General features: G+C 46.8%; 2 protein-coding genes across 3 annotated transcripts; both read right to left on the minus strand.

Annotated features, from left to right (window-relative positions):
* Positions 1 to 514: 514 nt before the first annotated feature.
* On the minus strand, positions 515 to 5,621 carry snrpg (small nuclear ribonucleoprotein polypeptide G). Its single transcript, XM_041209063.1, has 4 exons — positions 5,474 to 5,621; positions 4,563 to 4,585; positions 1,700 to 1,824; positions 515 to 776 (listed from the first exon to the last, which is right to left on the minus strand). The coding sequence occupies exons 1-4, from the start codon at positions 5,503 to 5,505 to the stop codon at positions 726 to 728; spliced, it is 231 nt and encodes a 76-aa protein (XP_041064997.1). The 5' UTR covers positions 5,506 to 5,621; the 3' UTR covers positions 515 to 725.
* A 4,761-nt stretch (positions 5,622 to 10,382) lies between these two features.
* On the minus strand, positions 10,383 to 23,832 carry LOC121289990 (prenylcysteine oxidase-like). 2 transcript variants are annotated; one of them, XM_041210085.1, is made up of 6 exons: positions 23,704 to 23,832; positions 18,680 to 18,886; positions 17,284 to 17,458; positions 16,839 to 17,050; positions 12,922 to 13,074; positions 10,383 to 12,075 (listed from the first exon to the last, which is right to left on the minus strand). In XM_041210085.1, the coding sequence occupies exons 1-6, from the start codon at positions 23,795 to 23,797 to the stop codon at positions 11,420 to 11,422; spliced, it is 1,497 nt and encodes a 498-aa protein (XP_041066019.1). In that variant the 5' UTR covers positions 23,798 to 23,832; the 3' UTR covers positions 10,383 to 11,419. The 2 variants fall into 2 exon arrangements, with proteins under 2 accessions (XP_041066019.1, XP_041066020.1); XM_041210086.1 differs by having other exon boundaries at positions 23,697 to 23,764.
* Positions 23,833 to 24,225: the final 393 nt, after the last annotated feature.

The following is a 24,225-nucleotide window of genomic DNA, read 5'->3' on the forward strand; positions in this document are numbered from 1 at the left end:
CAGCCAGTCTTGCAGTTCATTATCTAGCAGTTGACAGCATTAATCAGTACTTGGAGCTTTCGTGTGTCACCTTATCGAATCCCCTTCAGCAGACAAAGATAGCCCTGGAAAGCCTCCCAATCTCAAGGCCCAGGCTTTCCATAGGGATGCGAGCAGAAAACACCAAACACAGCCTCCAGACATGATTTTCTTATGGCAGCCATGTTGAAGATGTTATAAACTGTATTTCAAGCAGTAATCCACTTATCCAAGAATGTCCAAAAACATCTTCAAAAACATGAAGGATATGGCTGGTCTTGTACAGCCTGCAATTTCTGTTACAGCTTTAGAAGTAGGAAATAAGACAGACAGGTGCATCAATGCACTTATACCGAATAGATTTATCTCAAATTCATGGAAAGGACAATGATTATTTCCTGTTTCAGAAGCTAAAGCAGATCGTAATACTGGTAACTTACAAACCAGTTGGTGTTCACCTACAATGAATTGATACAAAAGGAGGGATACGAAGGCATTTCATACAAAAACATATTTACTGTCATTTAGGTCCCACAATTACAAATAATAAAGTATTCACAAAAATGCTCGGCTTGCGTCTCATATGATTCATCAAATGCAATATTCTACCAGAAAAACTAAGGACAAAAAATTCGAGGACTCAAAATGATGGCTGTGGTGTCTCTGCAACATTCTTTTCCATGTTTTCAGGAATACAGCAGTCTTCACTATACTCGCTCTAAGGCTTCCAGCATGATAATGCTATTCCCTCTGATAACCTGACAGATTGAGAAAAAAAAAAGTACATTTTAGTTTTGGAATGTGCAATGAGACCATAAGACCAGACTTCTGCTGATCGGTGTCAGCATGGTAAATCACAAGGTTACGTTCACAGCACTACAGGAGGAACCTTTCTGCTTGGATTAGAATGGTATCTCACCGAGACAGGGACAAGAGGTGTAGGTTACATTCCTATCATCACTCAGGAAGACATATTGATCTTCTGGGTCTGCCATCTTCCTTCCTTGAACTGAGTGACAGGAGTTCTGAAGGAGTTGGCTATTACCAATGAACAGGTTTGTCATTTGACCACTACAGGAGATGGATAAATAGTGACAATGATCCAATTGAAGCAGAGGGAGATAGAAAAGAAACAGCCAATGGTGATTTAGAACCCATTAAAAGTCTTGTGGTGCATATACTGCCAGAGATTGTTTTCTGGAGTTGAACTGACTTGGATCAGCTCCCAAACCAGATGCCATATTGTAATTAATAAAGCGACAATGAACATGGTTCTCTATTCCAGCAGCATCACCAGAGTTCTGAAGTGCAGAAAGATACATTGCTCTTGCTGAGGTAAAAATGTACATCAAGAAATACTGAAATATATAATGGACATGGAGTTTAAATAAGGAGGATATTGTGAAGATGGTTCCAAATTTTCCTTCATAAACTTCATATTGCAAGTTCAAGATAATGAGTGGTACACTCTGTTACTGGGCATTCAGATGGTTCCCACTGAGGGATAGCTTGACACTCAAATTGCCCATGGGGTCTCCTCCTTGGTGGCTCAATTGCAGCAGTGCCCCTTCCCAAGGAAATGTGTGTGGAAGTATTCCATGCACCGTAACTGGCTGAGAACTCTTGAATGGGAGCAATGGAGTTATTTGAGTCAGTTGTACAAGACCTTTGGGTTACTTACCACCATGCCAATGTTATTTTGCTGGCCCCCAGGTGCCATCTCGACAGATTCATCCACGACAAGATTCATGAAGGGGTCGAAGCCACGCAGAATTCCTTGCACATGTCTCCCACCATTCAGTTTGACTGAATGAGAAAACAAAGCCTCATGAGGTCGACACCAAGACGTTTCTTATCAACAGAATCCCCTATTCTCTCTCCAAGCTGTGCTGCCCTGACATCTCTCTACAGAATTCATTTCCAAGCAGGGTCCCACTAACAACTCACCCAGTTCCACATGCTGCAGTTCACGAACAGAGCTGTCCTTCCAACTCAGTGTTCACCCAACTCTGCTTCAGGAACCGAATGAACAATTTGTTAACATTTATGATGTTAGCACACTTCTCCACAACCTTCAGTTTGTGGTCAAGGGCAGACTTAACATTGAACAGGAGCACTTCCCAAACAAAGATTTTTGCAGCTTTTGTTGCAGCCTGAATTGTAGAAAATAAAGACGAGGCAATTTTAGTTTCTAACTGGTCAGAAACCATACTCTCATTGCCAACCTTACAGAAGACCAGCAACAAACACGCAGCTGCTGAATGCAGCCTCTGGAATGTGTTTTAAATTCAGTCTCAAAACAGCAACACGACAGTCAACCGCTGTGAATAACAGGTTTATCATGAACCATGTAACTTCATACAGGGATGGTACAAGTTCCAAGACAAGGCATAGGAGGATAATGTTGATATTTACTCTGGTTAATAGAATAAAATGAGGGTCCATTCACGCTGACATATTCTTTATGTAGTTCAAAAACAAAAATACCTGGAAAAACTCAGCAAGTCTGACAGCAGCTGTGGAGAGGGATACAGTTAACGTTTCGAGTCTGTATGACACTTCATCAGAACTAAGACATATAGAAATGAGATGAAATATAAGCTGGTAGAAGGGGGTGGGACAGGAGAGCTCGATAGGGGGCCAGTGATAGGTGGAGGCCAAGAAGAGACTGCCAAAGATGTTATAGACAAAAATACAAAGGGGTGTTGATGGTGGTGATATTATCTAAAGGATGTGCTAATGGGGACATTAAGAGAAGCAAGCAGGACGAGCTAGTGGCAGATGACCCTAGTGGGGGTGGGGTGGGGGGGAAGGGATCAAAACAGGCTAAAAGGCGGAGATAAAACAATAGATCGAAATAAATTTAAAAATAGGAGGGAAAAGAAAAAAATATATAGTTGTAAAAAAATTATAAATTATTGGAAAAAGGGGGATCAGAAAGGGGGTGGGGATTTTAGAGAGAGTTCATGATCTGAAATTGTTGAACTCAATGTTAAGTCCGGAAGGCTGTGAAGTGCCCAGTTGGAAGATGAGGTGCTGTACCTCCAGTTTGCATTGAGCTTCACTGGAACAATGCAGCAGGTCAAGAACGGACATGTGGGCATGAGAGCAGGGTGGAGCGTTGAAATGGCAAGTGACAGGAAGGTCTGGGTCATGCTTGCGGCACCTTCCCATGCAACCGCAGAAGGTGCAACACCTGCCCCTTTACTTCCCCCCTCCTCACCATCAAAGGGTCCAAACACTCCTTTCAAGTGAAGCAGCATTTCACTTGCACTTCCCTCAATTTAGTCTACTGCATTTGCTGCTCCCAATGCGGTTTCCTCTACATTGGAGACACCAAACACAGACTGGGTGACTGCTTTACTGAACACCTTCGGTCTGTCCACTAGCATGACCCAGACCTCCCTGGCGTTTGCCATTTCAACACTCCACCCTGCTCTCATGCCCACATGTCCATCCTTGGCCTGCTGCATTATTCCAGTGAAGTTCAACGCAACTGGAGGAACAGCACCTAATCTTCCAACTAGGCATTTTACAGCCTTCCGGACTGAATATTGAGTTCAACAAGTTCAGAGCATGAATTCTCTCCTCCATCCTCACCCCCTTTTCCAATTTTTTTACAACTATATTTTTTTCTTTTCCCTCTTATTTTTAAATTTATTTCGATCTATTGTTTCATCTCCACCTTTTAGCCCATTTCGATCCCTTCCCAACCTGCACTAGGGCCATCTGCCACTCGCTTGTCCTGCTTGCTTCTCTTAATGTCCCCATTAGCACATCCTTTAGATAATATCACCACCGTCAACACCCCTTTGTCCTTTTGCCTTTGACATCTTTGGCAGTCTCTTTTGGCCTCCGCCTATTACTGGCCCCCTATTGAGCTCTCCTGTCCCACCCCCTTCTACCAGCTTATATTTCATTTCATTTCTATGTCTTAGTTCTGATGAAGTGTCATACGGACTCGAAACGTCAACTGTATCCCTCTCTGCAGATGCTGTCAGACCTGCTGAGTTTTTCCAGATATTTTTGTTTTTGTTCTAGATTTCCAGCATCTGCAGTATTTTGCTTTTTTCTTCATGTAGCTGCTGACCAACCTCATCAGATGAAATTTATTGAATAAGACCAATGAATCTAGTTGACAGCAGGTCAGAACTTGATCAAGTTTGTTTTCATGGTTACTGGGATATTGGCACATTTCACTGGATGACTGGTTACTTAAAATGCTTTGCAAGATTTGAACTGGCCGCTTCTGTGAAATGCACCACCCCACCACATGCATTCCTTATAAAAGCTGCACTAACAGGTTTAACACTTTGAAATTCCCTTTTGCTAGACCTGGGAAAAGTTTCACTCTTTGTGAAGCTGTAGTGTGCACGATCACACATCTTAAGTTAGTGCTTGCCCAGCCTTGACAGTTTCCGCACTGAGAGTGAAACCCATTCAGGTGGAGTTACTTGGTACAGTTCCAGTTTTGAATATTCTAACCCTTATTCCCAAACCAGGTCATCATTACTCCTTGTGTGAAGTGGAAATGTGGAACTCACGTGACAGTTTCTTGTCCATGAACCTAAGTAAGTAAAGAAAAAACTATTAAAGCGATGTTCAAAAACAGTGAATGAGTACAACATATGAATACTGATAATCGTTTGGAAGTACAGAACTTGAGTCTTGCTGAAAAAAGACATGCATTGTCCAAGCTTTTCGTCTTGCATCCATCAGGACAATTTACAGGAATACCAAATTGGAAAGGGAGCAATGGGTGATGGCTCGGATAGTGAGTCTTTTTTCAGCAACATGAATACATCGGAACTTAAAAAAAGACAACCTGGCATCACAAAAAACCCACAACGTCTCTGATAATAACTTCAGTGGGATGGGGGGCATCTAAAGTGTTCATTATATCAAAGGTCGTCAACAGAGGTTTGGATTAAAAGTATGTGGCTGGATCTGCTGGTCACCACCATCATTCTAACCAAAAGAAATGCTCATTCGAAGGGTCCCTACGACCCCTCCCCACCGGGTGTCATTTCAGTTCAGTAGAATAAGTCACCGCGGCTTAAAGCCGGGTCTGGAGCTGGGAATGATACAGGAATCGGGAGGAGGGGGCGCAAGTGCAGCCTGAGGGTTTCGCCCGCAGTTCATCGCCATGTGGGGAGGGTAAGCAGGGGAGGCGAAGGGCTGAACGGCCGTGACCTCCTTTCTGCAGCCCGGGCTCGGGTGTTACTGAAGGGAAGGGGGGGGGGGGGGCGGGGGGCGCGCCGGCCTCATCCCCACCCCAACCCTCGAGGCCCCGAGGGGCGGGGGAGGCCCAAGGCCAGCCGCCCCCGTGGCCACGCTCTCGCCCTCCAAACTCGAGGCCCAGGCTGAGGCCTAGTCCCGCCGGGGAAGACTGGGGCTAAAGTTTCAACCTCTTCCCTCCCCCCTCCTCCTCCTCCTCCGGGTTCCTCACACTCACTTCTTGAGCTCGGGCGGATGGGCTTTGCTCATACTTGTCGGCGAGGTTGCTTTTTATTTCCCTCTGGAACTTTCTTTCTCTCTTTCTCTCAGCTCCCGCCGCTGCCCCCGCGTCGCACTCCCTATGACCTCACTGCCGATCGCGGCGCAGACTGCGTGCGTCATCAACACCCAGGCCCCGCCCCCTCGCCCGCGGCCGCGCGTGCGCACCAGCGGCTGGGCTCAGCCGCCCCTGTCCGGGGCGCTGGAGGGAGACAGTCTGCACTGGACCAGTTTGTAAACAGTTTGCGATATCTTTGCAATGCTGCGGTTTGCAATAAGTTTGCATTATCTTTGTAATGCTGCGGATTGCAATAAGTTTGCAATATCTTTGCAATGGTGCGGTTTGCAATAAGCTTGCAATATCTTTGATATAAGTTTGCAATATCTTTGCAATGCTGCGGTTTGCAATAAGTTTGCAATATCTTTGCAATGCTGCGGTTTGCAATGCTGTGGTTTGCAATAATTTTGCAATATATTTGCAATGCTGCTGCAACCCCAACATGCTCCCTCCCTCCGTCCCCATCACCAACTCTTAACATTACCCCAACCCTTTCCACATACAAATAATTCTTTGATGGCACTTCAGGAGGTGAGAAAGACTTATATTTAGGTATCACCCTGTCGCATCTCCCATGCAGCCATTGCAGCACACAACGAGGCCATTCGGCCCATCAAGTCCATGCTCCCCCCCCCCCCAGCAATCCAGTCATTCCCACTCCCCCACTCAGTCCCCTGCAAGTTGATTTCCGTCAATTGCCCATCCAATTTCCTTTTGAAATCATTCCTAATCTCCGCTTGCACCACCACTATAGGCTGCGAGTTCCAGGTCATTACCAACCACTGTGTGAAAAGGTTCTCCTCGCACCCCCCTTGCATTTATCACGCAAAACCTGAACTTTGTGTCCCTTCATCCTTGTGCCATCAGCTAATGGGAACAGTTTCCCTTGTAAACCACACCTGGCATAATCTTGTACACCTTTATCAAATCTCCCCTCAATTTGATTAAAAAAATACTTGCAGGGGATTCCTATTCAATAGGGATTCCTATTGAGCTCCAAGACAAAATGGTTCATTGAAATATCAATGAGGCGGGGTGGGGTGTGAAGTTATTCCCCCCAAAGCCAAAAAGCAACCTGAGAAGCCAGTTTCAGTCATGATAAACGCCTCACACCCATTATGTTGGGTAGTCTCTGATCTCAGATGCGTGGTAGGTTTTATTGAAAGCGGCTCATCTCTGCTCTGAGATGTAAACAAAGGAAGGTTAAATATTGGGACAGAAATGGTGCAATGTCAGAGACCATCAGCTAGCACCCACACGGATATAAATCAGTCATCACTGATCATTCTCCCCTGAACCTTACAACATATTTCTGCAATGTGTTTGGAAACCAGCTGCATTCCTTGCATCTGAAAGGTAAAAATACAATGCAAATGCAGAAATTCACACTTGTGTGAATGATATTCAAAAGGAGTTTGTGAGCTGTCAGTTCCTTTGCTCTGGGCTGTGGCTGGGTGGTGTGGAGAGCTGGCAGCAGATAGAACAGGTCATCCAGGAATCCCTCTGCTCATCGTCTCCTTTAGGCTCTTTCCAGTTACCCCTTCATCATCAACTCCAAACATGAGAAGCCAATTCTCATGTCCACCAGCCCTCCCTCACCTCCTTCAACCCACAACTATTTCAGCCTTGTCCCATATTACACTTCCTGCTCATCACACCCTCATGACCTATATGATGACTCAATCAATATGTTGCTCATCTCCTCAACCGCCAGCATGACTTGTCCATCAATTTCAAACCATATCTGCTGTAGCACCAAGCCTACAGGCTTTCTCCTCCATAACACCACCTGCACTCTGTCCTTACGTCACCTCTCCCAAAAACCCTGACCTATACCTTCAGCATTCCCAGGGTTTGACCTCTCCTGGCCTCACAAAGTCCACCTCATCCAAACCCAGGCCACGAAAGCCCTGTGAGATAGCAATGGCTACCCACCAGTGATATCATCTTCCACTGGCTCCCTAGTTTCCCAGTTCATTGAATTGGACGTGTCACGGTTCTATTCAATGATTGAATTTCCCTTGGCAGCTCAGGAGTGGTGTCAGGACAGGGTTATCTTCCCAGCTGACAGATCCAGAAGCTTTGGCGAATATGCAGAGGATGACCTTTCAATTCTCATCATGGCATTTTGAGAATTTGGATTTGGAAAGAAAGATGGTCTCATTAAAAAAGCTCATGAAATGGTGTGATTGATGTAAAACCAAACAAGTTCAATACCACAGAGGAGGGAGGCAGTGGCATAATGATGTTGTCACTGGACTTGTATTCCAGTGACCCAATGTAATTCTCTGGGGACCTGGGTTCAAATCCCCATCATGAAGCAATAGTAATGTGTATCATAAAAGCAAAAAACTGCAGATGCTGGAAATCCAAAATAAAAATACCTGGAAAAACTCAGCAGGTCTGGCAGCATCTGCAGAGAGGAACACAGTTAATGTGTATCATGTTACTGGCAATTATTTTTAAATTGGACTTGTAGTAGGGTCTGTGTCTGTGTGCAGCTTAGTTGGATTGGAGCCAGCCAGTCTGGATGCTTTGATGTATAGTAGTTTGAAATGTTAATTAGATAAATGGAAGGCTAGAAGGTAAAGAGTATATTTGCATTTGTTGAATAAACCATTCAAAAGAATGGGTAAAATCTTGCACCTAGCTGGGAGTTGCCAAGCAATGTGTTTCTATTACTAATAAAATTGGTGCTATGAAAGGGGTTTTATTGTTAGAGGAGGTGGAGTTCGAAGACCGAGTGATACCATGAAAATTTACATTCAAAGGGAAGGCTGGGTATAACCCGAGAGGAGTTTGTGTGTGCAGGTCAGAGGCATGTAAGATCTCACCAGCCTGTAAGCCCTACAACTGTGTCTGCAAAGGAAACAAATTACAAAGCACATCATTTTGAATTTGTAAGGTCAGATGTGCTTTGCCTGGTGTCTGTTTAAAGTCTATGTGTTACTGATGCCTTGGTGGAGCTTTACCTGGGAGTGATTAATTTAGGGATTTGTTTAAAAGTTATTTTGGTAGAAATTTGTAGACATGTGTGTGTGTGTTTAATTTGTTGTTAAATTAATAAGTGTTTAGTTTAGTTTTTTTTTATTAAACCCTCTTGAGGCTCTGTGGTCTTCTTTCTGAATTCGGAGCTGCATCTCAAACATACCAATTGAAAATATAGGTTATGACAGTTGTTCAAGTTTCCCTCTGCGATTTAAACAACTCAGCCTTTACCAACTGCTGTGTCACAACAATTGCACCATAGCAGATGGTAAAATTTGAATTCAGTAAAAATCTGATGACGACCATGAAACCATTGCCGATTGTCATAAAAACCCATCTGGTTCACTAAAGTCCTTTAGGGAAGGAAGTCTGCCATCTTTACCTGGCCTGGCCTTAATGTGTCTCCAGACCCACAGCAATGTGGTTGACTCTTAAGTGCCCTTTGAATAAGGGCAATTAGGGATGGACAATAAATGCTGGCTTAGCCAACGATGCCCTTGAACGAATAAAAAAAAGCCTTGCCTGTTCTCCTCACCTGGCCTGGCCTACATGTGAGTCAAGTGCCAGATCAACAGGATTCCCCCCTGAACCACCTTGTGAAGTAGTCCACCAAGCCGCTCAGTTTTCAGCTGAGGGCCAATAAATGCCTTCCTTGCTAGGAAATAAATCAAAATCATTTTGGAGTCTCACAGCCTCACTCCCACCCTCCCTGTGCAATGATCACACTGCTGAGATGAGACCCAACTTACTGAATAGAGATCTATCAATCACCCTCCATCTGCCTGTTCATCGGTCTCTTCCAAAAACCTGGTGCCACTTCTCCCTCAATCTCTTCCACCCTCAGTGACGGGCTCTCATCCCCTAAAAGCTGAAAGGTCAGTGCCCAATTGCTGATTGAGCTGGTGTGATTAGGATAGAAAGGTTAAGTGAAGGAAGTGGGAGAACCAAACAGTGTACTGTGACGTTGTGCAGACATGCCTACGAGATGGTGTTCCATTGGTCTGAATGATCTTTATTTCCTTCACCAGTGAATATTATAAACACTCTTCCCAAACTTGACTGTTGCTTCAAATAATGAGCACATATTTTCCTCTGAAGAGTTGGGTAGGGGTGGTGATCAGTGGAGTGTTTAAATTACTGGGTCATCCGCAGCTGGAGTGTTGCGTACAGTTCTGGGCACCACACTTGAGCAAGGATGTGAAGGTATTGGAGAGAGTGGAAAAGATTCATGAGAATGATTCCAGGATCGAGAAACTACAGCTACAGAGATAGATGGGAGAAGCTGGGGCTGTTCTCTTGAGAGCAGAGAAGGTTGAGGTGAGATTTGATCACAGATTCACAGGATTGGAATCAGAGAATTGTTACGGTGCAGAAGGAGACCATTCGGCCCATCGTGTTTAAACTGGCTAAAGGATAGAGGTATTCAAAATCATGAGGGGTCTGGACAGAGTAGATAGGGAGAACCTGTTCCTATTGGTGGAAGGATGGAGAACAGGAGGGACACAGATTCAAGATGATTGGCAAAAGAAGTAGAGGGGACTTGAGGAAAATCTTTTTTACCCAGCAAGTGGTTAGGATGTGGAATGCACTGTCTGAGAGGGTGGTGGTGACAGGGTCAATCAGGATCTGGAATGCACTGTCTGAAAGTGTGTTGGAGGCAGGGTCAATCAGGATCTGGAATGCACTGCCTGACAGTGTGTTGGATGCAGGGTCAGTCAGGATCTGGAACGCACTGTCTGAGAGTGTATTGGAGACAGGGTCAATCAGGATCTGGAATGCACTGCCTGAGAGTGTGTGGGAGACAGGGTCAGTCAGGATCTGGAATGCACTGTCTGAGAGTGTGTTGGAAGCAGGGTCAATCAGGATCTGAAATGCACTTTCTGAGAGGGTGGTGAAGGCAGGGTCAATCAGAGTTTTCAAAAGGAAATTGGATAATTATTTGAACAGGGAGAATTTTCAGGGCTGCAGGAGAGTCAGACTAGGTGAGTTGCTCTTGCAGGGGACCAGTATACACATGATGGGCTGAACGGCCTCTTTCTGTGCTGTAACCATTCTACGATTCTACGAAACGACGAAACCCACAGTCAGAGAGCATGAACTTTCATAGTGACTCAATGGAGCAGCCATTCCATTCACCAATTCAAAATAGCACAGGAAAGGAAGAGGGCAGAGTGTGGAATGAGAAGGTGGACCAGCCCAGAATGGATTTGTTCAGACTTTTTCACTTGGAGACCTATGTGAGGTTCTGGTCTCGTTGTATGATGGAGATATGAAGGCTCCGGAGAAAGTGCATAGCAGTTTACAAGGATAATAGCAGAAGTGAGAGGTTCTGACTTTCAGGAAAGACTGCACAGACCGAGGACCGGGAAGGTGGGGAGGCCAGAACTGACAGGGAACCTCAGAAAGGTCCTTAAAATAAGCAGTGTAGATGTGGAGAAGACATTTCCAATTGCTGGCAAGTGCCAAAATAGGGACAATATAAGGCAATAAATAAGAAATCCAATGGGGAATTCAGGAGCAACTTCTTTACCCAGAGAGTGGGGAGAACGTGGAACTCACTCCCACAGGAAATGGTTGAGGTGAATAGTTGAGATGTATTTAAGGGGAAGCTGGATAAACACCTGAGGGAGAAAGGAATAGAAGGATGTGTTGATAGGGCGAGATGAAAAGGGCTTGGGAGGAGGCTTATGTGGAGCATATACACCAGTATGGAGTAGTTGGGCTGAATGGCCTGTTTCTGTGCTGCAGACTCAGTGGAATTTTGCCGAATTTTGCAGCATTTCAGTTAACTGGTCGGCAATGAGCAGTGAATGGAAAAAAAACTCGGCAGAGCACAGGGCCTTGTCTTGGAGATGCCTCTCAGAGTTCCACCTTCTGGCCCTGAGGCAGGATGTCCTGATCAACCTTCTCCAGCTGCTGGTACCAGCGGTGATGGGCAAGGAGGGCAGCATTCTTGGCGGAGATGGCCATCATCTCCATGGTGCTGGCTGCCCACTCCATGGCATTGAGGTGGTAAAGGTGGTCGTGGAGGACGAAAGGCGGAATCTCGTCGCTTGAGCTGTAAGAGGGGTGGGCAAACCAGTGAGATTCGTGCACAGCCTCGGGGGAGGGGAAGAGGCGGCTCAGTTCTCCCTCGGCCAGAGGCTCTGGCGACAGCACCTTCCAGACACGGGCGCAGGTTGGGGGCTGGTCACCTGGCACCGGCTTGATGGGCACCGAAACGCTGGCGCCCAAGATGGAACCATCGGAGTGTGCAGTGGTGGTAATGGTGGTGGGACGGAAAGGCCCAGAGCCATGTTGGCCAAAGTAGGAAGCGTTTAGACATCCCGCCACCAGTGTGACAACCTTCTGCTGGTAATGGCCAGAGTAGAAGCTGATTGGCTGGGGGATATCGTGGAAGTGGACTTGTGATTTGCCTGGGTACATGGGGGCAGCCAGAATGACAATATCATACAGGCTGTAACCAGGATCTGAGCCCTCGGTGTAATTCACTTCATAGAGATGAACCAGCTCACCTGCAAATAAAGGGCAGCATTTCATCATCAAAAACACAGAAGACAAACACATTTCTTATTCAGTGTCACCAATAGGACAACAGCCTGTTCCTTTAACACAGTAACACAATCCCAAGTTGCTTCACGGGAACATTATCAAACAAAGGATTACACCAAACCACAAAAGGACACATTCAGGCTAAACACTGGGTCAAAGAGCTAAGGTTTAAGAGCTGTCTTTAAGGAGAAGAGAGAGGCAGAAGGGTTTAGGGATGGGATATAGAAGCTTCCGGCCCAGATAGCTGAAAACACAGCATCCAGTGCTTCATGTGAGGACCAGCAGATTTTGTAATGTAGGAAACACAATAGCTGACTTGTGCATAGCAAGCAGCCACAAACAGCAATGTGACAAGGACCCAGAGCAGCCATTTGCAGGGTATAGGCTGAGCAATTTATATTGGGCAGGACATGAGACATCTCGGCTCTGCCTCAAATAGGGCAGTGGGATCTTATACATCAATCTCATGAGGCATACTTTGAGAGTTGGCACCTCCAACAATGCAGCACTACCTCTGTTCTAACCCTCTGACAGTGCAGCACTCCCTCAGTACTGACCCCCTGACAGTGCAGCACTCCCTCAGTGCCGACCCTTTGACAGTGCAGCACTCCTTCAGTACTGACCCCCCGACAGTGCAGCACTCCTTCAGTATTGACCTTTGGACAGTGCATCACTCCCTCAGTACTGACCGTCCGACAGTGCATCACTCCCTCAGTACTGACCGTCCGACAGTGCAGCACTCCCTCAGCACTGACCTTTGGACAGTGCAGTGCTCCCTCAGCACTGACCCTTAGATTTTGCAGACTCACCATTGCGTTGAGGCCTCCTCTTGGTGTGTATTGAAGTGACCTTGCCTTTGATGAGGTTAACTTTAGCCGAGTATAGTAAACCGGAGCAAACCAGTTTGTTGCCCCCTTCTACTCTCCAGAGGTCCGAGTCAGCCTGAAGGAGCGATAGTGTACCTATTGCAGAGAAACGGATATTAATACAATGTGGTCTTTCTATTTGAATGTCCCCTCAGCTGCTGTTCTGCAGCCTCGCTCGTTGCCAGGTAGTTGCTCATTCTGCCATGTCGGTTGACTCTGAGTCGCTCAGTCCGATGTCGGCTGTTGAACAGGTGGTTTATTGCCTGTCCTTTCTCAGTCTCAAGATGTGTCAAAGCTCTTCACTGCCAGTCAAATGCTCTTGAAGCACAGCCACTGTTGTGACGTAGAGAATGCGGCAGCCAGTTTGTGCACAGCAAGATCCCAGAAACAGTCATCTGCTCACGAGCAGATAATCTGTTTTTTACTGTTTGTTTGTGATGTTGTTTGAGGGATAAATATTGATCAGGACAGCGGGGAGAGGTCCCCTGCTCTTCTCCAAATTGGGTGACAGGATTTTTACATCCACCTGAGAGGGTGCAGGCAGGCTCTCACATTCAAGTCTCAGTGAAGAGATGTCACTTGCCACAGTGTTGTTGTATTTTGTGCTCTAGTCTCTGACATGGGATGTGAGCTAATAACTGGGAAGGTGGTGGCGTAGTGGTAAGGTTATTACATGAGCAATCCAGCGGCCAAGCCTAATGCTCTGAGGCCATGGGTTCAAATCTCACCACAACAGCTGGTCAATAAATCTGGAATATGAAGCTAGTCTCAGCAGTGGTGACCATGGCAACTACATCAATTGTTGTCAAAACCCCATCAGGCTCAGAGGAGTGGAGGCCCTGAAGAAGGGTTATACGGACTTGAAACATCAACTCTGTTTATCTCTCTCCACAGACCTACTGAGATTTTCCAGCATTTTCTGTGTTTGCATCTGGTTCAGTGATTTCGGGAAGGGAATCTGATGTGACTCCAGACCCACAGCCATGTGGTTGAATCTTAAATACCCTCTGAAATAGCCAAACGAGACACACAGTTGGGGTTGGGTGGCAAATGCTGGCCTTGTCAGTGATGCCACATCCCATGTAAGAGTGCAGGCCTGGCTGAAACACCTCACTCTGAGGAAATCCTCAGGCATAGCTTGTGGACCTGGAGGGTCCTCCTGGTCAGCCCAATGGGCCCGAACAAGGAGACTTGGCCTCAATTTCCTTCAGCTACGTTAGAAGAACACCAGGTTAGGAATGACACCTCAGAGCAACACTCGCTCCACTCAGCCTGGAGGGTGGCAGGTGGAGTATAATGTGGGGAAATGTGAGTTCAGTCATCAGATGAGAAAAGCAGAATCTTTTTTAAAAGGTGTGAAACTTGTAAACATTGATGTTCAGAGGGACTTGGGCGGACTTGTACAAGATAGTTCGCATGCAGGTACAGCAAGCTATGAGTATTGCAAATGACATGTGGATCTTTACCCAAAGGGGTTTGGAGTGCAAGAATAAAGGAACCTTACCGCGTTTGTACGGGGCTTTACTGAGACCTCAGCTGGAATACTGTGTGCAGTTTTGGTCTCCATATTTAAGGAAAGATATACTTGCATTGAACATAAGAACATACGAATTCAGAGCAAGAGTAGACCATTCGGCCCCTTGAGCCTGCTCCGCCATTCAATATGATCATGGCTGATCTTCTTAAGTTTGGATTTCCACATCTAACCCCGATAACCTTTGATTCCCTTGCCTGACAAGAATCTATCTAACTCTGCCTTAAAAATATTCACTGACCCCACCTCCACCGCCTTCTGAGGCACAGAGTTCCAAAGTTGCACAACCCTCAGAGAAAAAAATTTCTCCTCATCTCTGTCCTAAAAGGGGCAACCCCTAATTTTAAAACAGTGCCCCTGGAGGGGGTACAATGAACGTTCATTCGCTTGGTCCCTGGGATGAGAGGGTTGTTCTGTGATGAGAAGCTGAGCAAACTGGGTCGATATTCTCTGGAGTTTAGAAGGATGAAAGGTGAAACATTCAAGATTCAGAAGGGGTTTGACAGGGTGGACGCTGAGAGATTGTTCCTGCTGCTCGGGGAATCTAAAACACGGGGGCCCAGTCTCAGGATAAGGCAACAATCATTTGGGACTGAGATGAGGAGAAATTTCTACACTCAAAGGGCTGTGAATCTTTGGAATTCTCTCCCCCAGAGGCTTGTGAATGCTCCGTTGCTGAGTATGTTCAAGGTCGGATGGGCAGTTTATTGCTTTTTCAGGGAGTGGAGTGTTATTGGGGGGAGGGGTAGGGGGTGCGGGTGATGATGCAGGGAGGGGTTCAGTCAGCAAATTGGAGTGAAAGCCACAATCAGATCAGCCCTGTTCATACTGAATGACAGAGCAGGCTTGAGGGATTGTATGGTCCTGCTTCTGCTCCTGCTCCTATTTCTCATGTCCTGGGTGTCCCCTGGGATGAAATGAAGTGAATTCCTCCCTGTGAGGCCAGAACATAAGAACATAAGAACTAGGAGCAGGAGCAGGCAATTCAGCCCCTCAAGCCTGCCCCGCCATTCATTACAATCATGGCTCATCTCGTTTCGGCGTCAACTCCAATTTCCCGCCCTCTCCCCATAACCTTTCAACCCGTTACTAATTAAAAATCTGTCTATCTCCTCCTTAAATTTATTCAGCAGCCTGGCATCCACTGCACTCTGAGGCAGTGAATTCCACTGATTCACGACCCTTTGAGAAAAGTAATTCCTCCTCAATTCTGATTTAAATCTACCACCCCTTAGCCTAAAACTATGGCCTCTTGTTTTAGAATGCCCCACAAGGGGAAACATCTGCTCCACGTCAACTTTGTCTATCCCCTTTAGCATCTTATATACCTCAATTAGATCTCCTCATCCTTCTAAACTCTAGTGAGTATAGGCCTAAACTGCTCAACCTCTCCTCATAAGACAAGCCCCGCATCCCTGGAATCAATCTAGTGAACCTCCTCTGAACCGCCTCCAGTGCAACTACATCGTTCCTCATAAGGGGACCAAAACTGTGCACAGTACTCCAGGTGCAGTCTCACCAATGCCTTGTATAGTTGCAACAACGCTTCCCTATTTTAATTCTCTATTCCTTTAGCAATAAATGCCAACATTCCATTTGCCTTCCTTATTACCTGCTGTACCTGCAGACTAGCTTTCAGCGATTCATGTACGAGGACACCCAGATCCCTCTGCACTGAAGCATTCTGAAGTTTATCTCCATTTAAATAATAAGTCACCTTTTAATTCTTCAGACCAAAATGGATAACTTCACACTTATCCACGTTAAACTCCATCTGCCAAATTTTGGCCCATTCACCAAACCTGTCCATATCCATTTGTAAACTTCTTATTTCTTCATTACATCTTACTTTCCCACCTATTTTCTCAACTTACTTTCCCCCAAGGCTACCTCTTGGGGCTGGAGGCCTTTGAGAGAACAGAAGGCCCCACAGCCGGATTCCTGCTGAATCTGGACCTAGGCCCTTACCCACGACTGGAAAACGAGACCACAAAATCCAAGTGGCACCAGGCTAGGTCAGGTGAGGCTGGGTGGGAAGGACGGGCCCCTTAACTTGAAAGGAAAGCCTGGCCAGTTGCCTTGACATGCCATGAGTGACAGAGAGACAAGGGGTCAGTGCATCAGACTGGCAACTGGAAGATCACCAGTTGAACAGGGCAGGTAGCAAAGCTGAGCTTAACAAACCTGGCCATTTGCGGGTCACTCCAATGACTGTGAGAAGCTGAGCTCTGTAGAGGACCACACTACCTTTCAGGCCAATGATTGGGGTCTTGCCAGTGATGTCAATATCCCAAGAATGATGTAAATGAAGCTGAAATGCACATACCCACCAGCGCATTGATGTTCGCACTTTGGCCAGAACTGAGTCGCAGGATAGGGGTGACAATCTCATTCAGGAACCGTTGGCTGATGCCAACGTTCTGTAAGGCTTCATCGATGGAATATTTGATCATTCGCACAAACTCATCCCCTCCAACACCATACAAGAGTTTCTCCATGGTTGTGAAACTGTAGCCACCAGATTGGAATTGATAAACCCTGCATATAAGAAGCAGAGATTATTCATCCTCCACTCCAAATCTAAAGGGAACAAGCAGCGTATCAGGATAGAGAAGGTTCAAACTTATCTCTGAAACAAGTCGTTCTTACAATCTGGAAAATGAGAGGGAGATTGAGTCAAACTTTGCACCAGTGAGGGAGAAGAAGGGAGAGAGAGAAATGTGGCATTGGTAGAAAGGGAGCTCCTCTCTCCTGTTGCCAAGGTGACTTACTTCATGAACCTGTGCAGGAAACTTTCCACCCACATCTTCATGCGTAGATAGTCAAAGCCATATCGCCAGACCAGCTTGATGATGTTGATAATAAACCAGTCACTGTCCTCAAAGACAAACTCCTCCCCATCATACACTGCCTGCACATCATCGGGCAGCTTCAGTTCCTGCAGACCTTACGCAAAAAAAGAGAGGGACCTGAAACTATGGAATTACGTAGACTTTACGGCACAGAAAGAGGCCACTCAGCCAGACAGTCTCTGCTGGCGTTTATGATCCTCATCCCACCCTCCTCTTCATCAGCCCCTGATCAACAAATCTTTCTATTTCCTTTCCCTCATGTGTTTATCCAGCTTCATGTGTTTATCCACCTTAAATCCTATTCACCTCCACCACTCCCTGTGGGAGCGAGTCCCACATTCTCCCACTCTCTGGGTGAAGAAGTTTCTCCTTGTTTGTTCCACCTGGTTTCCCAGAAAAGTGGAAGCACCTTCTGCAAACTCAAAGTCTTGCACCATCTTGAAGGCCTCTATTGTTAAACCAGTTCCAGCGAGTGAATAAGTGATATTCCCGTTTCATTTCTATTGATAAAGGGGAAACTTGGCAGGGTGATGGGCTGAATGGCTTCCTTTTACCCTGCATGGCTCTATAATCCTTTCATTTGCAGCCCCTCAGCCTTCGCTTTTTTCAGAATGAGTGGCAGCTGAGAAAGATCGGATACCTTCCCGTTTCCCTTTCTCATTCTCCTCAGTCAAGGGATTTTTCATGAGAAGCTGGAACAGGAGCTTGAGGGCGGTGATGGTGGGGCAGGGGCTGGGGGCAGAGTGGAGGTGTGGGCAGGAGGCTGATGAACCCCCATGGCACCTTGGAATGAATGGTCAGCTGGGTGAGCTCAGACAGGGTCCCAGGAGTAATGAATAAATCTGGAGGAGTGCCCAGCCGGTCATCAGCCTCATACAATGAATTCATGGAACGTGGGATCAACCAACCAGAGATGGCCTGGTACTGGGTGGACTGCGACCCAGCAAGGGCTCAATGGCACTCAGGAGGGCAGACATCTGATGCAGAAAGAGAAGCCAGGACAAAATAAAATCCTTTGGGAGTGATTAATATTGTTGTTGGTACAACAAGGAGCATTTATGGAGTGCCATTAATACAGTGAAATGAAGCAAGGGACCTCACAGTGAGGAGATGAGCTCTGAAGGAGAACACACCACCTTCCAGGGCAATCATTGTGGTATTGCCAGTGATACCCAGATCATAAAGCAGCATTGCTGAACAAAATTTAACAGTGAGATAACGTAGAGAGAGATTAGGAGAACAATAAAAAACAATGTAAAGGCAAAAAAAGACAAATGCTTGAGTTCAGTTTTGATGGAGCTCAGTGCAATCTCACCTAGCATCTGTGCAAATTCTTTCATATGTAGATTGAAAGGGTGTATTGTTGACCCTCCCGTCTCATAATCTTGACCGTTGATACTGGCTGTAGCCAAACGGCCTCCCACTGTCTCACTCTCGAATACATCGATCCTGACACCTCTTCCAAAGTGCTGTCTTAGAAAGTACGCAGATGAGCTTCCGCCAATTCCTGCCCCAATCACGGCTGCAGCGACAAGGGAGGGAAACAGAAATATTGATGCTTTTGTCACTGAATAAGTTGTGGTTGTCAGGGAGCTATCGCAATACAATATTGACATTGCTGCTTGAAGTGTAACTCACCTCACAGAGAAGGACCAGCTAACAGAGCTATCAGCAGCCTTCACATTCTTCATGACAGGCAGCACAAAGAGTGAGAGGCGAGCTTTGCTAGCAAGTCTGACATTGCAAAAAAGTTTGCATAGTCTCTCTAGGGACATAAATGATGGCCTCATGACTCTACACCTACCTGTTTGGAACAAATGTTTGAAAGACATCAGTGCGCACACTCCAACAGTGGCTAGTGCTGAGGATATCAAGGACAAATCCAGTGAGGATCTGGACAAAGCTATTGCAAATCCTGTACAGGAGAACAAGCTGATTGTGAACGGGAGGGTTTCAATGCAAGGTGAGGGGCTGACTAGCAGGTCTGGGATGGTGTCCCTGGGGATCAAGCTGTGACCTGCTTTGTCTCCATGTCTTTCCATGTTGTTGTCAAGCTTTGGTGAGGTTTCACCAACACCATGCTATCTCGTCTTACTGTACCTCGATGAAGCTTTGCTTCTCTTTGACAGACCTGAGATAGTCGGGATAGTTTAACATCAAACAATTTATTGAGAACTATTTACAAAGACCTCCGGGTTAGCACATGGTCTTCAGGACACAGACTGTTCTGCTTCTTACTCGAGCCTCTCGGTCACCTGATGACTGATGTCACAGTCACCATGAGTATCATCATGGTCTCTTTAACAAACATTAACCTATCACTTTGCAAGCTTCACCTGATCCTTGGCAGCTGCTGAAATATGCCAATCACCAACGCCATCTTTAGAGAGAAGGCCAAGTACAAAACCACCCAAAAAGACTGGCATCAGATTGACTCTATCATCACCCAGCAGAGTCACAGAAATTATGTCCTGAGAGGAGCAGAGTGCTGGACAGGCCAGAGAACGCTATGCTGCAAGAAAAGACCAAGCTGATGCACTAGACCCTGAAGAAATCTTGATGTGCTGAAGCTGGAAGCTGGAAGCTGCAGAACACTGCGAGCAATTCAGGCTCAGACTGGAGGGACAGAACCCAAGTGATGATGTTGAAGTGACCAGGGTCAACTTCCAAATAACAGTCCTGGAAGCTGCCAATGATGCCCTGGGAACACAGAAAAAAAGCCCCACGATTGGTTTGAGAAAAATCTTGCACAACTGAAGGGTGTGTTGCAGGAAGAGCTGCAGCATGCCTAGGAAACAAAGATACGCCTACTACGAAGAAATGAGTCCAGGAGAGTAAAAGGAACCTGCAACAGAAGCTGCAGAGGATGCATGGTGGGTCAAGCAATCCAGAGAGCTTCTGCTGATCAGTGTGGTAGCAGTAGGCTCTGGTACATACTGGGTTCATGTGGGACTGAGTACAGTACCGTCCACACAGTGATGTAAGGCAGGGCCCTCAACTGTGTACGGACCATTCCCGCGCATTCGCCCTCACGCCTTCTCCTCCCTTCCAGAAACATGATAGGGTCCCCCTTGTCCTCATTTATCACCCCACCAGCCTCCACGTTCAAAGGATCCTCCTCCGCCATTTCCGCCAACTCCAGCATGATGCCACCACCAAACACATCTTCCCTTCAACCCCCCTGTCGGCATTCCGTAGGGATCGTTCCCTCCGGGACACCCTGATCCACTCCTCCATCACCCCCTACTCCTCAACCCCCACCTATGGCACCTCCCCATGCCCAAGCAAAAGATGTAACACCTGCCCCTTCACTTCCTCTCTCCTCACCGTCCAAGGGCCCAAACACTCCTTTCAAGTGAAGCAGCATTTCACTTGCATTTCCCCCAACTTAGTCTACTGTATTCGTTGCTCCCAATGTGGTCTCCTCTACAATGGAGAGACCAAACATAAACTGGGCGACCGCTTTGCAGAACACCTGCAGTCTGTCGGCAAGAATGACCCAAACCTCCCTGTCGCTTGCCATTTTAACACTCCACCCTGCTCTCTTGCTCACATGTCTGTCCTTGGCCTGCTGCATTGTTCCAGTGAAGCCCAACGCAAACTGGAGGAACAGCACATGACCCAGAGTCAGGATCAGTCTACAGATGGGTAAAGAGCTAGGATGGAGTCAGCTCCAAACTTGTACCCTCTGCTGTAAATATCTATATAGTTATGAGTTGTTAATAGAGACTTGCTGTTAATATACTCAAGACTACGAAGCCTACTCCATGGTTTCTGAAGCAGGATTCTTCATTCAGCACAACACAAGAAATTTCTATCAAGCCCTGAAGACTGTCTATGACCATCCCTCATGCAGTTACTCAGCTGTTCTCAATGCTGATGGGGAGTCTCTCCTGAAGCACAGCATAGTTCTCAATAAGTGCTGGGCTGAGCAGATTAGGGGTGTGCTTAACCAACCGGCCACTGTAAATGGAGTAGCTACAGACAAGCTTGTAGACTGGCCCAGAAGTGAAGACCTGGACAGCAAAGCCTCTGTGGTGGAGTTGGAAGATCACGGGCAGAAAGTAGGAGAACAAAGTAGCCAACACTGAATTACTTCAAAGAGCAGCAACATCAGGAACTGAAGCACTCATCGTCAGAGCCCAGCTCAGTTGGAGTGGACAGGAGGCACATACAACTGATGGGGAAATCCCAAAGGAGGTCAGGAATTCAGAAGTTAAAATTGCATTTTTCACGTGAGGGAGGCTGAGATTAAGGTTCAAGGACTTATGTGACATGTCCACCACAGACTGGGAGAAAAAACTTCCTGATGAGCAATCTCCAGGAGTGACAATGTTTCCCTCAAACAGCGAGGAATCCAATCCGCAGACAACCAAGGGCAAGCTGGAGAGACGGGGCAGTTCCAACAAAATCCAACAATTCATCCTTGCCTCCCCTCTGGAAAGCCACATAGGCGTACCATTGGGCTCCCAGTCAGGTTCGAACACATAGCAGAGCAGTTCAGGGAAGCAAGAAAGGGACATTTTCCACAACCAAGGGAGTGCAACAATGATTCACTGAAGCTAAGAAAAATACCAGAGGCAAAAAGGTGTGACTGATAAAACAAGGTCAGTGCAGACCACAAACTACAAAATCAGGCTCATCGAGGGGCCATTCAGCCCATCATGTCTCTACATGATATACAGCAGAAGCAGCAAGCAGTAGACAGAGCTAAGCGATTCCACAACCAATGGATCAGACCTAAGCTCTGCAGTCCTGCCACATCCAGTCGTGAATGGGGGTGGACAATTAAACAACTCACTGGAGGAGAAGGCTCCACAAATATCCCCATCCTCAATAATGGGGGAGCCCAGCACATCAGTGCAAAAGGCAAAAGCAAAACAATGCGGATGCTGGAAATCTGAAACAAAAACAGAAAATGCTGGAAAAACTCAGCAGGTCTGACAGCATCTCTGGAGAGAAACAGAGTTAACATCTCGAGTCTGTATGACTCTCCTTCAGAGGTGAATAATGGTCGTATGGACTTGAAACATTAACTCTGTTTCTCTCCACAGATGCTGCTTGACCTGCTGAGTTTTTCCAGCATTTTCTGTTTTAGCACAAAAGACAAGGCTGAAGCATTCGCAACAACCTTCAGCCAGAAGTGTTGAGTGGATGATCCATCTTGGCCTCCTCCGGAGGTCCCCAGCATCACAAGATGCCAGTCTTCAGCCAATTCGGTTCATCCACCTGATATCAGGAAATGGCTGAAATTGGATGGTGCAAAGGCTATAAGGTCTGACAATATTCCGGCAATAGTACTGAAGACTTGTGCTCCAAACCTTGCCACGCCCCTAGCCAAGCTGTTCTAGTACAGCTACAATATTGGCATCTACCCGGCTATGTGGAAAATTGCCCAGGTATGTCCTGTACACACAAAGCAGGACAAATCCAACCCGGTCAATTACCTCAAGCTTGACGTGATCCAGCGCAGAGCAGCCCACTTGATTGACAACCCAACTACCACCTTCAACATTCACCCCCTCCACCACCGACACACAATAGCAGCAGTGTGTACCATCTACAAGATGCACTGTAGCAACTCACCAAGGCTCCTTCGCCAGCACTTTTCAAACCCACGAACTCTACCATCTAGAAGGACCAGGGCAGCAGATAGATGGGAACACCACCAGCTGGAAGCTCCCCTCCAAATCACTCACCACCCTGACTTGGAAATACATTGCTGTTCCTTCACTGTCGCTGGGTCAAAATCCTGGAACTCCCTTCCTAACAGCACTGTGGGTGTACCTACACCACAGGGACTGCAGGAATGACAGAGGGAGCAAGCTGATGCTTGCAATGGAGATTCCCCCATTGCTGCGTGGGTGATCTGTACTCAGCGTTTATCTGCCTTGTACCTCTGGCAGACTCACACATTCCTGGATGTCATCCTTCCTCTCTTACAGTGTTTCCAGTTTCACCATGCACTCTCTGACTCTGGCTATCTTTCATGAAGCACACCCACCTTCCAACATTTCATGAACCTGTCCGTCACCTCTGCAGCTCATTCACCCTCGTGTTTCTGCATGCTTTCTCCTCCCCTATACCTCCTCCTTAACTTCCAGGCTGTGGTCTGACCTGACGCATGAAACCATTCTCCATCCCTCCCCAGAGGATGGGTCGCCTCCTGAGAGCTCCCAGCACACTTCATCTTCACAGAGAGAGAGAGAGAGAGAGAACATGAGCCTTGCTGGACCCTCCTGTCTTTGCACTTTGACCAGTGAAGGCAGGTGTTGGCTTACAGAGTAAGGCTGTACTGTCAGTGGAAAGGTGAATGATAAACGCAGTCTTACCCATTACCTATGCTCTGTGGATGTGCTCTGTCTGTTCTGACTGTGCCTGTAATGGCTGTGCTCAGCCACACAGTTTGGAAGAATAAGTTCACCTTCAGCATGTTCACTTCCCGGTGTCTTCACGAAAACCAAACCCCACCTCCTCCTGGGTGTCAGCACCAACCCTCTTAAAGCGACAGGCCATCTGGGAGGAGGGCGGGGACGCAATGAGAGACAGAATGAGTCAGGGTTCACGGTTGATCTCTTCTACCCATCCTGCCATTTAATAATTAGATTTGATTTCAGCGAGATTTTGTTGTTGCTGTTGTGTGATTTCCAGAAGTTGGGGAAAAAGGGGATATTTCACAAACAATGAAGCTGTTGGGAATTTGAACCTCGCTGGTCATTAGGACCCTGCAGCACCCTCTGTGCTGCACCATTTCTCAGTGAGTGTCATTGCAGAGTTTCTACAAGAATTTCAATCGGAAACCCTAATGCTCTCACACACTCAAACACACAACCACACTCGCAAACTCACACCCACACACAC

This window comes from Carcharodon carcharias, chromosome 17 (assembly GCF_017639515.1).
Source record: "Carcharodon carcharias isolate sCarCar2 chromosome 17, sCarCar2.pri, whole genome shotgun sequence".
NCBI lineage: Eukaryota > Metazoa > Chordata > Chondrichthyes > Lamniformes > Lamnidae > Carcharodon > Carcharodon carcharias.

What these genes read in the sequence shown, in the direction of transcription:
- snrpg (XM_041209063.1), bottom strand. Translation starts at nt 5,505, where the DNA reads ATGAGCAAAGCCCATCCGCCCGAGCTCAAGAA. An exon ending in CATGGACAAGAAACTGTCAC is followed by an intron (nt 1,825 to 4,562) that starts GTGAGTTCCACA and finishes TTTCTCATTCAG; the next exon opens with TCAAACTGAATGGTGGGAGA. An exon ending in AAAATAACATTGGCATGGTG is followed by an intron (nt 777 to 1,699) that starts GTAAGTAACCCA and finishes TCAATCTGTCAG; the next exon opens with GTTATCAGAGGGAATAGCAT.
- LOC121289990 (XM_041210085.1), bottom strand. Translation starts at nt 23,797, where the DNA reads ATGCTGAAGGTGAACTTATTCTTCCAAACTGTGTGGCTGAGCACAGCC. An exon ending in AGAATTTGCACAGATGCTAG is followed by an intron (nt 17,459 to 18,679) that starts GTGAGATTGCAC and finishes TTTTTGCGTAAG; the next exon opens with GTCTGCAGGAACTGAAGCTG. An exon ending in TTCCTGCACAGGTTCATGAA is followed by an intron (nt 17,051 to 17,283) that starts GTAAGTCACCTT and finishes TCTTATATGCAG; the next exon opens with GGTTTATCAATTCCAATCTG.